Source organism: Molothrus aeneus, chromosome 8, assembly GCF_037042795.1.
Source record: "Molothrus aeneus isolate 106 chromosome 8, BPBGC_Maene_1.0, whole genome shotgun sequence".
NCBI classification, from domain to species: Eukaryota; Metazoa; Chordata; class Aves; order Passeriformes; family Icteridae; genus Molothrus; species Molothrus aeneus.
The window spans coordinates 28,340,661-28,355,429 of NC_089653.1; the positions used below are offsets into that span (position 1 = coordinate 28,340,661).

A 14,769-nucleotide genomic window follows, 5' to 3' on the forward strand; every position below is an offset into this window, starting at 1 on the left:
GTATTCTGGGAGAACAGAGTTGGTGATCAGTTTTCCCTTCTGACTCTAGAAACACTTTTTCCTTCAGCATGCACTGAATATCTTTGTTGTGATGGCACTGCCAGATCCATAGAGATCAGCAGAAAAGCATTTTTAATGTTCCCTTCATTACAAGTAGGTCATTAATTATTCTGTTAGGTTCAATAAGAAGGTAGTCTGAGATTCTTCAACTACTTGTAGACTAAATAAACATTTTTTTCTCTGTGTGCTCTAGTTTGGATTCCTACAGCCACAAAGAAGATGCATCTGCTTTTCCAGGGAAAAGAGCATTGATTTCGTTTCTTTCTTGGTTTGACTACTGTGATCAACTCATCAAAGAAGCACAAAAGGTTTGAAATGTGTTCAGATGATACAAATATATTCAGCAAATAAGTAGTTCCAGTTGTTTCCTAGCTTCTGAGTTTGAGGCACACCATTTTGTACTTTTGTTTCAGACGACTGCTGTTGCTATGGCAAAAGCTGTGCGGGAGCGATTCTTCATTGATGTTATGGAACCTCAGCTGATGCAAACGTGAGTAGCATCCTACAAGACACAGCAGAACAGAGTCTGAATCAAGCTGATTTTTGGGGAGTGGAAATCCACTCCATATCTGATACGAAAATGTTTCATTCAGTTCAGAGATTGGAATCCTCACATCAACTGCACTATTGCACCGCATTGTTCGTCAGGTGACTTCGGATGTGCTGCTGCAGGAACTGGTGTATTTCATCCTTGGAGAGCACAGAGAGCCAGAAACCCTGACAGACATCAACAGGCATCCATTGAGGCACAGGCTGATCGAGCACTGTGATCACATTTCTGATGAGGTGAGGGCTGATCTGACACAGGAGTGTCTGCTGGCCAGTTCTGGAGTCTGGAGAGTCTGTAAAGACACCGTTGTGAGGACTTCTCATATTTGTATCCAGTAACATTTTTCCCCAAGAAAGAGAATTCTGGCTCTTGGCCCTACAAAATCCCTTTAGAAAATGAAGTCAATCTGTTTTCTCCACCTAGAAATATTTCCTTTTTTTTTTTTGCTAAAGATTTTTTTTGTGAATTTGTGTGTCCACTATGCATATCCAGTCAGACTTGCTTGTCTGTAAGATATAGTGAACTGAGTTTTTGCAATTGCATTTTCATTTGTTGCTGTTATTTTCCATGTTGTGTCAGTTCTGTCTTATTATCATATAAGATACGGATTAAAAACTAAGTGTGCTTGGAGGATATATGCAATGCCAATTAAAAGATGATGTGATAACTTTAGGCTTTTTGCATACACTAAGCATCATTGAAACAATTTACTTCAGTAAAATCCCTCCTCAGAAGCTGCTTGCTTCGTTTTTTCCATGAAACAACCTCAGCCTCTACTTTTTCAAATAAAAACCAAGCTTGCCTGAAATAAAAATTTGTGCTTTCTCATATCCATTTATTCAGTATGCTTACCTGCTCACACTGTCAGAATGAGTTATCTCTGTAAATCAGTTATCTTTGCAAAGCTAAGCACTCTCAAGCAGTCTTGAAAAATTGTCTTTGTATTGCCTAAAGTCAGTGTTCCTTTAAAAGCCTACATAACATCTCCATGTAAAAATCTTATCCTGTAGATCTAGTTACAATATCCCAGTATTACTTTCTTTTTTTGGGTATTTATTGGTAACTTTAAGTCCTGTTGTGGGTCTCATTTGCACAATGATAATCATCTTCCACCATGGATCTAACTGTAGAACTTTAGAAAGCTAAATTTTGAGTTCTCTGTATGTTCTTTGTATTGTTATTTTGACAGATTTCAGAACAGGTATTTTAACAGAAAAAAACAAAAGCATTCCCATAGTGATTTTCAAATGTATGCGAACTCATCATCCATGTTCATACCACATGTAGCATCATAATTTCCTATTTTTTCTTATGATTTTGTCTCCTTCCATGATGTCAATAAGTAATTGCAGTGTTCTAGGATGGACAAAGCAGATAAAAGGCAAAAAGCACAAGGCAGCAGTGCATCAGTTTATTGAGTTTTTACTCTTTCTGTTGCAGATCAGCATAATGACTTTACGAATGTTTGAGCACCTTTTGCAAAAACCCAATGAGCACATCCTTTATAATTTGGTTCTGAGAAATTTGGAAGAAAGAAACTACATGGAATACAAGCCTCCCTGTCAAGAAGATAAAGATGTGGTAGAGAATGGACAGATTGCTGGAGCAGTGTAAGTTTCATTTTCAAGAGAAGTTTTCACAAGAAGTAACTTGGATCCTTATTTTTAGAACAAAACAGGTTTTTTTTCAGTAATTGAAAGAAAAGTGAGCCTGGAGAGCACTTGAGAGCTCTATGTATTAATCCATATCCATAAAGTGATACAGAAATGCTTACATCAGCAACTTGGAAACTCTTAGAACAGGAACAGAAAATCTAAAATTACCACAAGTCTCTTTGCAGAACAATAAACACTCAGAGGTCTTCGTGTCTCAATTTATTTATGCATCTACCAAGCTTAAATCTATGCATATTTTATTGCAATCAGTGAGAATATTCTTGCAGTCAATAACTTCAGTGTTTTGCTTACATTTATGTTCCTAGTGATTTTTGATGGAAGAACATTTCTGAGGCACTACATAAAATAAATAAATAAAATACTGAGGCACTACATAAAATATATATGCTAGGTAACTCTTATCACTCAATGTTTTAGTGAAGGAGAGGTAAGGACTGGCCACACAAACTATTTTAGTCATCTAGAATAATTTAAATATGTCCTGGAGTAGAACTCTCTCACATGACAAATATGACTAAGAAGTTTTAAGAGACTTGATGCAGTAATTTTATCCAAGTCAAAAATGTCTCATCTGTTGTTCACATTGTTGGGTATTTGCAAAGGTTGGTACTTCTGCATATTAATTATGTAATACATTGTGGATATTGTTATGTTCTGGAACACATCCTCATTGTTCAGAGAAGAAAAACAGCCTGCCTTGTGACCCAGAGATTTTCCTGCCTTCCATAACATTTTGTGGATGATTATGTTTTTGTCTAATGTAATTTCACAGAGATCTGGAGGAAGATCCATTATTTACTGATCTGTCTCCAGATAACACATTGTCAACCCAGGAGTGGCTCAGTGCTTCTCCACCTGTCAGTCCAGAACATCCGAAAAATGATGGGAAGACTGAAGTTCATAAAATTGTAAATAGGTGAGTTGAAACAAAGACTTGAGGAAATGTCTGAATGTGTGGGTGTCTGCACACACTGTGCAAATTAAATGTGTACTCTGTAATGGATGTTATTCTGTGCCAGCTGGGAAAATTACTCCACAGAAGGAAATTGTGCCATTTTATCAGAAAGCTACTTCTGAAAGATTAGAGCTTGCATTAATTCAACATAAATGAGAAAAATAGAAGAACTTTGCAGCTAATGGTTGAATACTCAGAATTCACAATTATAAAAGACGCTTTTTGCAGAAATATTTGCTGTACTTAAAATGCTGTTACAGGACTTAACCTTCCTGGACAAGTCTGGGGAGTCTTGCCATAAAACTTTCAGGGGAAAAAACACCTTCAAACTTCCTTAGAACTTCAAAGTTCCATAAACACAGACATAAAATGAAATAACTGCCATGCTAGAGATAACCTTCTGTTCCCTGAAAGTCAGGGGGCACCTGTGTCACCTGTGACATAGCTCAGTGCCTGTCAGACTCACTGCAAATTGGATATCACAAGGAGGACAAGCTCTGCTTTAAGCAACTTAGTGGTGGTAATTCTCTTAGGAACTAATATTAGGATGGGGGCTGTTTGCTCTGTCAGTACTTGGTAGCAGAGCAGCACTGGTGTGTCAGTGCTGACCTATCTGCCTGCCCAGAAATAATCAAAGGTGTTAGCCAGAGGAAGCAAACAGCCCAGGGACAGCCAGGACACCGTGACATCATCACTTCTTGCCCTCTTTCCCCCTATTTATAGTTTATGGTGGACATGGTTTGGAGCAAAGATACAAAGAACATTCTCCTAAATTCACCTCGTGTAACCTGCATCAGGGAATAGAAATGTTTTCTGATTTGCAGTGTCCTGCAAATTTGTATTTTTTGAGATAAGATGAACTCCACATGGAAAGTCAGATACTACATATTTCTGTATATAAATTCTACAGGAGCATCCAGCAGTTCTTGGGGTATAATGAAGGCTGAAATTTGGAATCAGGGTCCAAAGATGGGGTTTTATCTTCTGTCCAGAAATTTCAATGGGTTTAATTTCTTTTTTTTAAAGTTACTAATATTATTCAGAATTTCCTGATGCATTTTACGTCAGATATTGATGAAGTAATAAGGACAGAGTGTTTGACTACACACCTGGCAAAGGCAATTATAGCTGTAACAAGGGACATTTATGTGCAGATAATCCTGGTGTGTCTTAGATGTTCATTTTTTTGCCACAACAAACTGGTAAATAAAACTACCTATGAAGTAGGTTAAGAAGAATTTTAACTGTAATTCTCCTTCTCTTTTGGCTCATTTATTCCCAAGTATATTTTCTTTTAGCTCTAGTAAGATGGAGTCTGACCTTTAGCAAATACTTGACCTATTTATGACTATTCCCTTTAATCTCCACTCTGTCTGCTGATTCTCAGAAAATGCTTCCACTGATGACTTTGCCTCTCATGCCAGATACAAAAGTTCTCAAGTGTATACCTTGTTATTACCTATAGTAGTTGGAATAGGTAGGTTTAAATAGATTTGGTGCTCTCTGTTCTTCACATAAAGTTCTGGTAGAGTGTGTGGATTAATTGGCCAGACAGTTCAGCATTGTGTGTACTCTGCTACAGATGATGAGGAAGTATTGATCTGGTGCTCTGTGGAATATAGTCATTAATGTACTTTTTTTCTCTTCAGTTTTCTCTGTCTTGTACCTGATGAAGCAAAGTCATCATACCATGTGGAGGGTACAGGTTATGATACTTACCTCAGAGATGCCCACAGACAAGTAAGTCAGTGAATTCTTCTTTAGTCCTTGAGAGTTTGAAATGCTGGTGAGAATATACAAATGGTTCTGTAAATAGTCCTATTAAATGCATCTTTTGGTAATGGAAGATGGGAAAATTCAATTTTCATTTTTAATGAAAACTTACCTTTGGAGATCTTTTGATGATGAATTCACCTTGTATTGCACTAGTGGGAATAATGGATGACATTAAATGCATTAATATTCATATAAAAAAATACAGTGAGAGAAAACCTGAACTGCAGATAGATTCTTAATTTGCTTCTGCATTTATCTGCATTCTCTTGGAGAATTGCCTGCCAAGCTGTTTGAAAGAACTAAGAGAAATTAAAATGCTGCATAGGAGTTATGCAATCTGGGACTTTGCAAATAAAGGCTCATCTCAGGGAATGCACAGCCTAAGGCATTCAGGTTTGAAGTTGGGAGGTGGGGTAGGCAGGGAAAGCTTTATGATTTACTGTTTAAAAATAAATGCAAGTTTTGCCTTTACAACCATAGTTTCCTTGGTCAGAGGACAGTCACTGTTTGCAGCTTTCTTATTGAAACCCTGGGAATCTTCTAGAATAGAAAAATTTATGCAAAGGAACAGAGTAAGTGAGAGCTGTATTTAGTAGGTAATTCAAAAATTCCATAACCTTGGAATTACGTTATCAGCTGCTAGAGATGGGACACTGAATTTCTGTATTTATATTGCTTCATCTGTAGTCTCTCCTAAAAAGAAAGGGAATAGAAAAGTAGAGAATAAGGAAACAAAGGTTGATGTAAAATTCCCCTATGTTGTATTCTTGGATGCTAGAAACCACTTATCATCTTCGTCTTTCATTCATGTCTTGGGAAAAAGAGTGTACTGGGAGCTATTAGAGAGCAGAATTGGTTTCTGTCACTTCCTGACGATGATATGGCTACTGTTAAAATATTTCCCCCCTAAGAGTAGCCCTGCCTGTTGCTGTTATTACATCCAAATAGCTGTTCTGCTTCCTTATTGCTATTCCTGGAAGCCTGCAGTAGTAGGTAAGCTACAATCAATGCAGAATTTTTGAGTCTGTTTGCTGATTCTTTTGCTTCTGTTTCTTCCTGTGTTCTTTATTTTCTCTGCTTCAACTTGTGCTCCTTTCAAGGTGTAATTCCTTGCAAGTGAGGCATCGGACAGCACAAAGCAAATATGGGGCAAGGTAGAGAATGACTGCCAGGGGTGTTAGGAAACAAAGAGAGGGAAGAGGAAGCCCTGAAATACTTTTAGTTTGTATGTCCTGCATGTACACATGCCTTTCCTGTCCTGGGAATCAGAGAGCAGAATGGTTTGGATAGCAAGATTAGCTATACATAATGCAGTAGAAGTGTGGAAATCTACTCTCAAGAAGATGGTTAAGAATGCAATTCTGTTTCAAAAGAACCCTGATTAGGTTGTGTATTGTTGATATTGCTTTGTGTTTTGGCCCCAGCTGCTTTTTGGGAGCTCTGTTCTCCACTCACTGCTTCTCAAACCAGCCTAGTAGCAGGAATATCCCCAGAAAAATGAGGTGCCTGCTGATAATGTGGTTTTACTGATAATGTTTACTTTAGAATGACTGATCTTTTTGAGCTTAGATTTATAATTTAGCTACAGATTATGGTTTTAAGGTGTATGGACTATCAAAGGAAATGAAATGGTTTCCATGGAGATTGAAGTGTGTTTTCCTCCCTACTGTTTTGTAGTTCCGGGATTATTGTGTCATTTGCTTACGGTGGGAGTGGCCTGGATCTCCCAGGTCTTTGGAAAAGTGCAATTTGGAAGCGTCATTTTTTGAAGGACACTTCTTGAAAGTTCTGTTTGAAAGAATGGGGAGGATTCTTGATCAGGTAAGAAAAAACAAGTTAAGAATTCCATTTCTGATACTTTCATCACTTTTAAAGAGCTGATCGCCATCAGGTCCTGTGAACTCCCATCACTCTATTACAGACATATTATGTGTAATGTGCCCTTCCCTGGTCATAAGCCTGACAAGAGCCATTTGCACATGTAAGTGCACAGGGAACATGTGCAGGAAGCCGGGAGTAGCCTCTAGATCAGCTCTGTGAGTGTTCATGGGAACACTCTGATATGAATCCGTGATACCAGAAAGCTTTGCAGAGGAGGTAGCTCTCACTAACCTCCTTTCTGACAGAAGATAGCTCAGGCACACAAGTGAAGTAACTTGTTTCAAAGACCTCATGTACTAGACACTACCTTCTTCTCCTGCTATTACAAATTTCTGTGGAACTGACTGTACCCTAAGATTTTTTTTAATTTCCTGAACTTCAAAATTTGCTGGGTTTAATCTTTTTAGCTACAGGGATTTTTTTTTTAGAATTTATCTGATATGGGGCCATTTAACTGAGTCTGCTGACACATGGACAGAAATAAAAGCTCTGTGTGAAGAAGCAGCTTTCTTTAATGCTCTCAATTAGTTGGAATCACAACAGCAATCTGTCAGAACAATGCAGCACGTGTTACTCCTTTGTTTCCTTCTCCTCTTGTGAACACCAGATAATGCTCATACCTTCAAAGCTTCCTAATGAATTGGCTGACTCAAACAGCTCTAAAGACCTTCTCCTACAGTTCAGCTAGGTAGGCAGTGAATAGATTTATGGAAGGAATTTTTGTCTCTCTCTGCAGAATAACTCTGCAATAATAACTCAAAATGTAGTGATCTCTTTTACCTGTAACATCTGTGGTCCAGGGGCTGAAAGCTTCATTTGTTAGGAGATTGGGATGAATCTATTGCTGGAGTGCCAAGTGCAGAAATAACTGCCACTGACTGGAAGAAATAAGTGCTTTCATTTCAAAAGATTTATGAGGCAACTTTGCAATGCAATAGTGTGTGGTAACAAGTTCAAGAATAAGATACCTAAATATTACTTATGTGGGCACATGTAGTCAGTGGAAGTTTTGTCAAAGCAGCCCCAGTAGTCCCCGGGGCTCTTAGGCTGAAAGGCAGGTAGGTGTCCCTTTCAGTGCAAAGTGAATCACTCAGCTTCCTCAACTCTGTGGACTGAAAGCTCCACTCAGGTGCCTGAGCTCAGCTATCTGTTGCCATTTTTGTGGTGTCCAAGATATTCCCAGAAGTTTGTGGTTCCAACACAGATCTTGCAGGATCCACCCTCTGTGGAACCATCCAGAGACCAGCAGATACTTGGGAGCTCTGAGATGGCAGGAGATGTTTGTGTGTGGGCAGTGTATGAAGTGTCAGATCTCTGGTGAGTCAGCTAATGAGAGCTTAGACATGTAGACATGGCTAAATGCATCTGTCTTAATCTGAGGCTGAATTCATCCAAATCTCTCAGATCTAAAAGGGGGAAGAATCTGTTCTCTTATTCTTCAGTGGGATGCTAACTTGAGAGCATAAAGATGAGAATTTGAGGTCATTGAATCCTCCTCAGTGTGACGATGACAGTGAGGGTATTACTGCCAATACGCAGTCAGAGATTAAATGAGGGCCCTGTAATCCACTTACATCAGCAAGGTTGATTGACACAGAGGTGCACCAAAGGAATGTCTGTCCTTCTCATGTCAACTTAGTCTGTTCTGCCACTGAAGAAATGGAAGGAGGTTCTACTAGTTCGTAAATTCTGGGCTGAATTAAAATGTCACCTTGTTTTCACTGGGATGACAAAATCAAAGACAAAAAAAAAAGTTTTGAAATATAAAGAAGCCATGGTGAAAATGCTTGCTTTTATGGAAATAAGTTTCTTACTAGAATGGTCAAATCCTTTAAACTAGGCACTTTTTTTTCCTGGAAATTTAGGTACTGTTTTATTCCTTATGACTGATAAGCATTTTCCAGCATCTGACAGTGTTGCCTCTCCCATTTGATTGATTTGGGGAAGGGAGGTAGACAAGAAGCTCATAATTTACTGCTGCTTTCCCAGCCCAGAACTGGTCCCATCTCCCATGGGTTGCTGCCACAAAATGGCCAGGCCTTCTGCAGTGGTTCTTTCCCAGGAAAAAATAAAGTAGAAGAGAAATAACATATTAGCTGTAAACATGGATTTGTCTCTGGCAATTTCCTGAGCTCATATACTTTACAATTTCCCACGAGAAGCAAGCAGATGTTTAATCTAGGCTGATTCCATGCTATTTCTTTAGCTGAAGAAATATTTTATGGGAAGAGAACTTGCCCTGCAATAAATAAGTGTTCAAAAGCTTCAAGTGGTTGTAGCAGCAATACAGCTAATAACATCTAATGCCCAACTGTCATATTCACAGCACTGCTGTTGTGATAAGCAGAGGTTGGGCCTGTCTTCTAATCTAACTTTTTATCTTTATGTATTCATAACCCTGTGTAAAAAGTTCTAGTAGTTAAATAAACATGAGGTGGATGAAAAGAAGCCAGCATGAAAATAACTAAGCACTGTGTTTCCCTCTTTTTGCAGCCCTATGATGTAAATTTACAAGTTACTTCAGTGTTGTCCAAACTGTCCCTGTTTCCCCATCCTCACATACACGAATACCTTTTGGATCCTTATGTCAACCTCGCCTCTGGCTGCAAGTCTCTCTTCTCTGTGATTGTCCGGGTGAGTAAACACAGCAATAATTACACACTTACACAGCAATAAGTACAGCAGTAATATGTTTTAATAACTTTGTCATTCGTGGTAGTAGTTGCTGGGTATTTTAATTTGGTAAATGTTTGTCATTGAAAGCTGATTTCGAATCAAGATTGGGCCTACATGGGTATCTCTGCACATACTCTTTTTTCTTTCTGATGAATGGTGTTCTTGACAGTTAAGTCCTGGATTTATCAAAAGTCCCCTTCTTCTTCTCCAGTTCCATCTCTTCCTGCCAGACTTGCATCCTAGAAGTGCTGGCTGGGTGCCTGTCACTGCAGTGTCCTCAGTCAGAGTCCCTCGCTTACCCCATGCACCAGCTGTTATTAAGCTGGTCAGGAGCCTGTTAATGATGCTTGCCCAATAGTAACAGAGGGCTTGGCTCCCTTTCTCCCAGCAGCCCTCCCTGTTCCAAAATACAGCCTTCACTCTCTCCCCTTGTGCTTTCCCTAGGCCCAGGAATTCACTGGTTGATTGTCTATATCAACATTTTAAAAGACAAATTAATCATTGATGTAATTAAAATAAGTAATGCTATTTGTGACAAGAGCAAGTAAGGCTTTTGTATTTCTTTACTTTCTGCACTCACTCACCCTCTTTTTGGGCAGAGCAGCCTCCCTGCAGGCTGTTCTGTGAGCCTGTGAGGATGCTGCAGTGGGCACTGAGGCTGCCATTGAACCTTGCTGCCAGGCACTCTGCAGAGGTGTTCACTTTGTGTGTTGATGGTCTGCACTTTACAGGTCGTCGGAGACCTCATGGTTAGAATCCAGCGCATCCCAGATTTCACTCCCAAACTTCTGCTGGTCAGAAAACGCCTGCTGGGCTTGGAGCCAGAGGGGCCCATGTGAGTAAACACATTGCACGTTCTCTGAGACGCGTGGCTGGGTTTGTGTGTGCCAGTCCTGATTCCCTGCAATTCTCTTCCCGTCTCAGCATTGACCACATGACGTTACTAGAGGGCGTGATTGTGCTGGAGGAGTTCTGCAAGGAGCTGGCCGCGATCGCCTTTGTCAAGTACCACACCTCAGCCACGCCCTGAGCAGCCCGGGCCAGCCACCCCCGGAGGCCACCGACAGCAGCCAGGGACAAGGGGGTGCCTCCCGGCACAAAAGGGGATGTTGGGAAGACAAGTCGCTTTCACCAGATGTTGCAAATGGACTTAGAACATGAGCAAAGGCATTTGGGGAGAAACCAACAGGCAGCATTTCTAGACACTGTGTGAAGAGCTGCAAAAGCTGCATGAAGAACCACAGCCATCAGACCTTGGTTATTCTGATGACAATGTTTAGAGAGTTTGGGCTCTTGTATGTCCTGGAGCTCACGTGCACCAATTTGCTCTTTGTGACCATATTACTTTTAAAAAAGCAAATTAATTTTATAACATTTTTATGTGTTAATTCTTCTTCTTTTCAGTTGGATTGTATGAAAGAAAAACACACCTATAGTTGCAACCTATGTTATTAAAAATGAAGAAGTTAAAAAAAATCCACCAATCCATATACAACTGTTAATGAGGGATCATTTTGCTTTTGGTAGATCTTAAGTATAACTCTCAGCTTGATTCCTCATTGGTTTACTCCAAGAAATCTATCAGTCTAAGATCAATACTAAAGAAATGAATCCTGATTTGGCATCACATCCATAACAAATATATCTGAAGTGTACATGTTTGTGGCATGTTTGTCTCTGTCATTCCATGTGATTGGTCTCCAGGTCATTCATGTAACTAGATTTGCTTTAGCTTTTTACATAGGAACTCTAGTTGTTTGACTCATGTCACCTTTACATTATAGGTTAATTATAGGTCATCAGTAGTTGTTGCTGAAACAGTATTTTTAATTTCTTTTAAATTGGTATTAGTCTGAATTGGTTTAAGAATCTTTTGTGCCTTGAAAATCGGCAGCATAAACATTCTGTTCTTTTGAGAGACATTTTTATTGCTTATCTAACCCTCACAGTGATGCCAACTCACTTAAAGCATTGATAACTTATTTAGGACCAAAATTTGCACCTGCTTTTCAGAGTGCTGGGATGCAGGAATGCCTCTCAGTGACTCCTTTTCCCTGAGAATGCCATCAGCCGGGGCAGGCACTGGCATTGCAAGCAGAGGCCATTTCAGGGTGCTTTGCTTCTGCCCTCCAGAGGGTCCTCACTGCCAGATGCTGTGCTGGACCTTGCAGTCACACCCAGTGACCTGTCCTGCTCCCCACACTCGTGGGTAGGACCCCTTTCCCCTCCTTTGAGCAAGGCCAGGTAGAGCTCAGCTCCTTCTGTTTACATTGTCTTTCCTCCTCTCCTGCCCCCTGTTTGCACAGCTAATGCCCATTTCAGATGTCATTGCTCATATGCAAACATGGACTAATTTATTCAGTCACTAGAACTCCTCTGGATTTACATGACTGTACCTAGAATCAGATTCTGCTCTTTATCTATGCCTTTGAGGTCTTGTTTTTTAATATTTATGGAAGCTGGATGTTAAGAGTCCTTCTTAGTTAGCAGGTTAATTAGAGCAGTGTCACCGTTAATGGGCTAAATTTATTCTTGTCACCAGTGAAGAGCATCCTGCTGTAAAAGCTTCCAGTACAGGTTCAGCTGGAGAAAGCAGTTCTGGAACTGGGGAAATGTTTTGGTAGGTAAAATCTGTATTCAGTGGCTCCCTGTACTGGGACACATTTCTCTGGCAAACAAAAGCATGTTTTACCTCTTCACCTGTTGGGTTTTTTCTGCATTTAGCTGCAAAGTATTTTCAGGTCCAAGTAGCATAGTAGGACAAAATTTGAAAAAATTACACTTCATTTTTCTTCTTGAGAAACATACCTTGAATATAGCAAATAATTAGTGATCTGCATTGCAGACAGTCCACATTAGGAGTTTACTTAATACCTGACACATGGTTTAGAATATGTTGATGTCTATGCAGAGTGATGTTTAATGCATACATTTGTTATTTATAAGGTCCCAATTCAGCAAAACAGTTAAACATAAGCTTAATTTCGAGTATTGTTTCCTCAAATCACAATCTTTTTATGTGTACAAAGTTAAGCAGTCAAGCAGAAATGCTGATGCTTTACTGAATTTGGGTCTCTGTTGGTTTTGCTTGAGCTTAATTACTTTTTCCTCAAATCATCTATTTTTTTTTAAGCATATGATCCAGAATACTTCTAATGTCCCAATTTCAGTGGAAACTGGAAGTGATAATACTGCTATAAAGGAAAGTGAGTGAAATGTTAAACAAAACTTGAACAAGCATTCCAAGTAATGTAAGAATTGATAAAGCCATTCAAGAGTTGCCTGATGTCAAATGAAAGCATTAACATCACTTTCTTTGTTTGGCTGTTTTCAGTGGTAACTGAACTCATTACCCTGAAAGGCTGCAGCCTCTGTGGTGTTCTAATGCAAAACACTGCAGAGCTGCAAACACAGCTCCTTAAGCTTGTCCATGAGAAAAATAAGTAGATAGAACTATGATCACCCTTAAATTCAGGCTAGGATTGTTCAGTCTCCAGTGACATTAGTGATGTTCTCTTGGAAGCCAAATGTTACTTAGTTGATAAATCTATAAGACATGGATCCATCCTCACACAACTGAAGCAATCCTTAAAGTTGCTTTAGCCTAAACTGCTTTTGTGAGTGCTGCCTACAAACCCTTATTATCATACCTGATGACAATGACCTTTATTTTTGTAAAAGTGCTTTAATCTTTCTTAAGAGATGGAGCTCATTTAATTATTTTTGTGGAGATATTTTTCATGCACTTTTTTTTTAATGATTAGAAGTTAGTTCAGGTCCACGTTTTCACCTTTTTGATCTATGCATGTCATTGAGGAGCCCATTTTGTTTCTGTGTGCATGTGTTTGTATGTGGTTATTTATTACTTGGAGAGGGCCACCAGAGAAAATACTTGGCCTGAAGAGTTCATGGCTTGTGCAGAACCTCCAGGTGTCAGTGGGCAAAAAAAGTGCTCATCACCTTAGAGAATGGGGCCACTTGGTATTAGATAGAAATACTTGAGATGGGATAGAATAATTTTTTTATTTCAAAAAGCAGATCCAAACCACATTCTAATCCTGATGCACATGTGTGTAAATAGAAGCATTGTTTTATTTTTTTTTTCATTTATAATATGTATTTGATTTAGCCTCTGATTTAGAAATTTTTGTAATAAGCCATGTGCTAGCTCTGGTAGAACAAGTTTGTCCTTAGGTTCTCCTATGACTGTAATATTCCTGGTATTCAGATTCTGTCTGTGTAATGTTCTTACTCTATATTTGTCTGTGCAATATAAAAGCTGTGACTTGATGCACAGCTTGAGTCTGGTTGTACATCACCTATGTATATATATACATATATATATATAAAAGGACCAGAATCCCAAGCTTGCTTACACTATGATTAGTGTAAAGATTGCCACACTTCATTTTACAGGGCACAAATAATCATGGAATGGCTTTGTAAGTGCATGGTAATTTCTACCATAACCTGCTGTGCTATCTCACAGGTGACATTTTATTAGTGCTCTTTGTCTTGCTAGAAGAAATACTAACCTGAAGGACTTGGTGAGATTAAAGGGTCCTGGAGTAGACCTGGGGCCACATGGAAAATCCATATCTGATATTGCATATCATACAGGGTTTTCAAACCATGTCCTCAATGCTTTCTGTGCCCTGTAAAATAGTGTAATTATATAAAATATATACTCCTTGTTTTGCCTCCTGCCTTGTTTACATTAAACAGAGGATATTCAGTAAAAATTTTCTAATAAACTTTGTGTAGGTCACTTACTAACAGTGTTACCAAGGTTTCACAGATGTGGGAATTTCCAATGAGGAATTGTTGAAACAGCCACATTACCAGACATACAATATTAAGTTTTATGAAGGAGGTTGTGATAAAACTCAGCTTTTTGTGCTAAAAAATGCATGGAGGATTAAAAGGGATATTCTCAAAATAAATTAATTTCAGTGAAGCAACTGCTTCTATTATTACAGAATCCGTAATAATTTTTGTATGGGTGACCTTGAGATAGAATATGTTTTAACATTTTACATCATGCCTTTGATCCTGAAGTCCTCATTTATTTTGAGTCTGTCACTGCAGCATCTTCTGGGATAAATGTGTTCCTGTGCTGTGCTGTGCAGGGCATGGACTGAATCAGCATGCTCTTGCCCAGGAGAATGGGAAACCGAGGGAAATGGGCAGGCTGG

At 39.1% G+C, this 14,769-nt stretch overlaps 1 protein-coding gene across 1 annotated transcript in view; it reads left to right on the forward strand.

Annotated features, from left to right (window-relative positions):
* Window positions 1-14,531, forward strand: part of FHIP2A (FHF complex subunit HOOK interacting protein 2A) — a 34,045-nt gene extending 19,514 nt beyond the window's left edge. The window contains exons 8-17 of the mRNA XM_066554397.1: window positions 254-368; window positions 474-550; window positions 654-846; window positions 2,051-2,220; window positions 3,059-3,202; window positions 4,891-4,981; window positions 6,695-6,838; window positions 9,392-9,532; window positions 10,306-10,409; window positions 10,499-14,531. Of these exons, the coding sequence (XP_066410494.1) occupies window positions 254-368; window positions 474-550; window positions 654-846; window positions 2,051-2,220; window positions 3,059-3,202; window positions 4,891-4,981; window positions 6,695-6,838; window positions 9,392-9,532; window positions 10,306-10,409; window positions 10,499-10,604 (1,285 nt within the window). The 3' untranslated portion in view covers window positions 10,605-14,531. The remainder of the gene's footprint in view (window positions 1-253; window positions 369-473; window positions 551-653; window positions 847-2,050; window positions 2,221-3,058; window positions 3,203-4,890; window positions 4,982-6,694; window positions 6,839-9,391; window positions 9,533-10,305; window positions 10,410-10,498) is intronic.
* The last annotated feature ends 238 nt before the right edge of the window (window positions 14,532-14,769 follow it).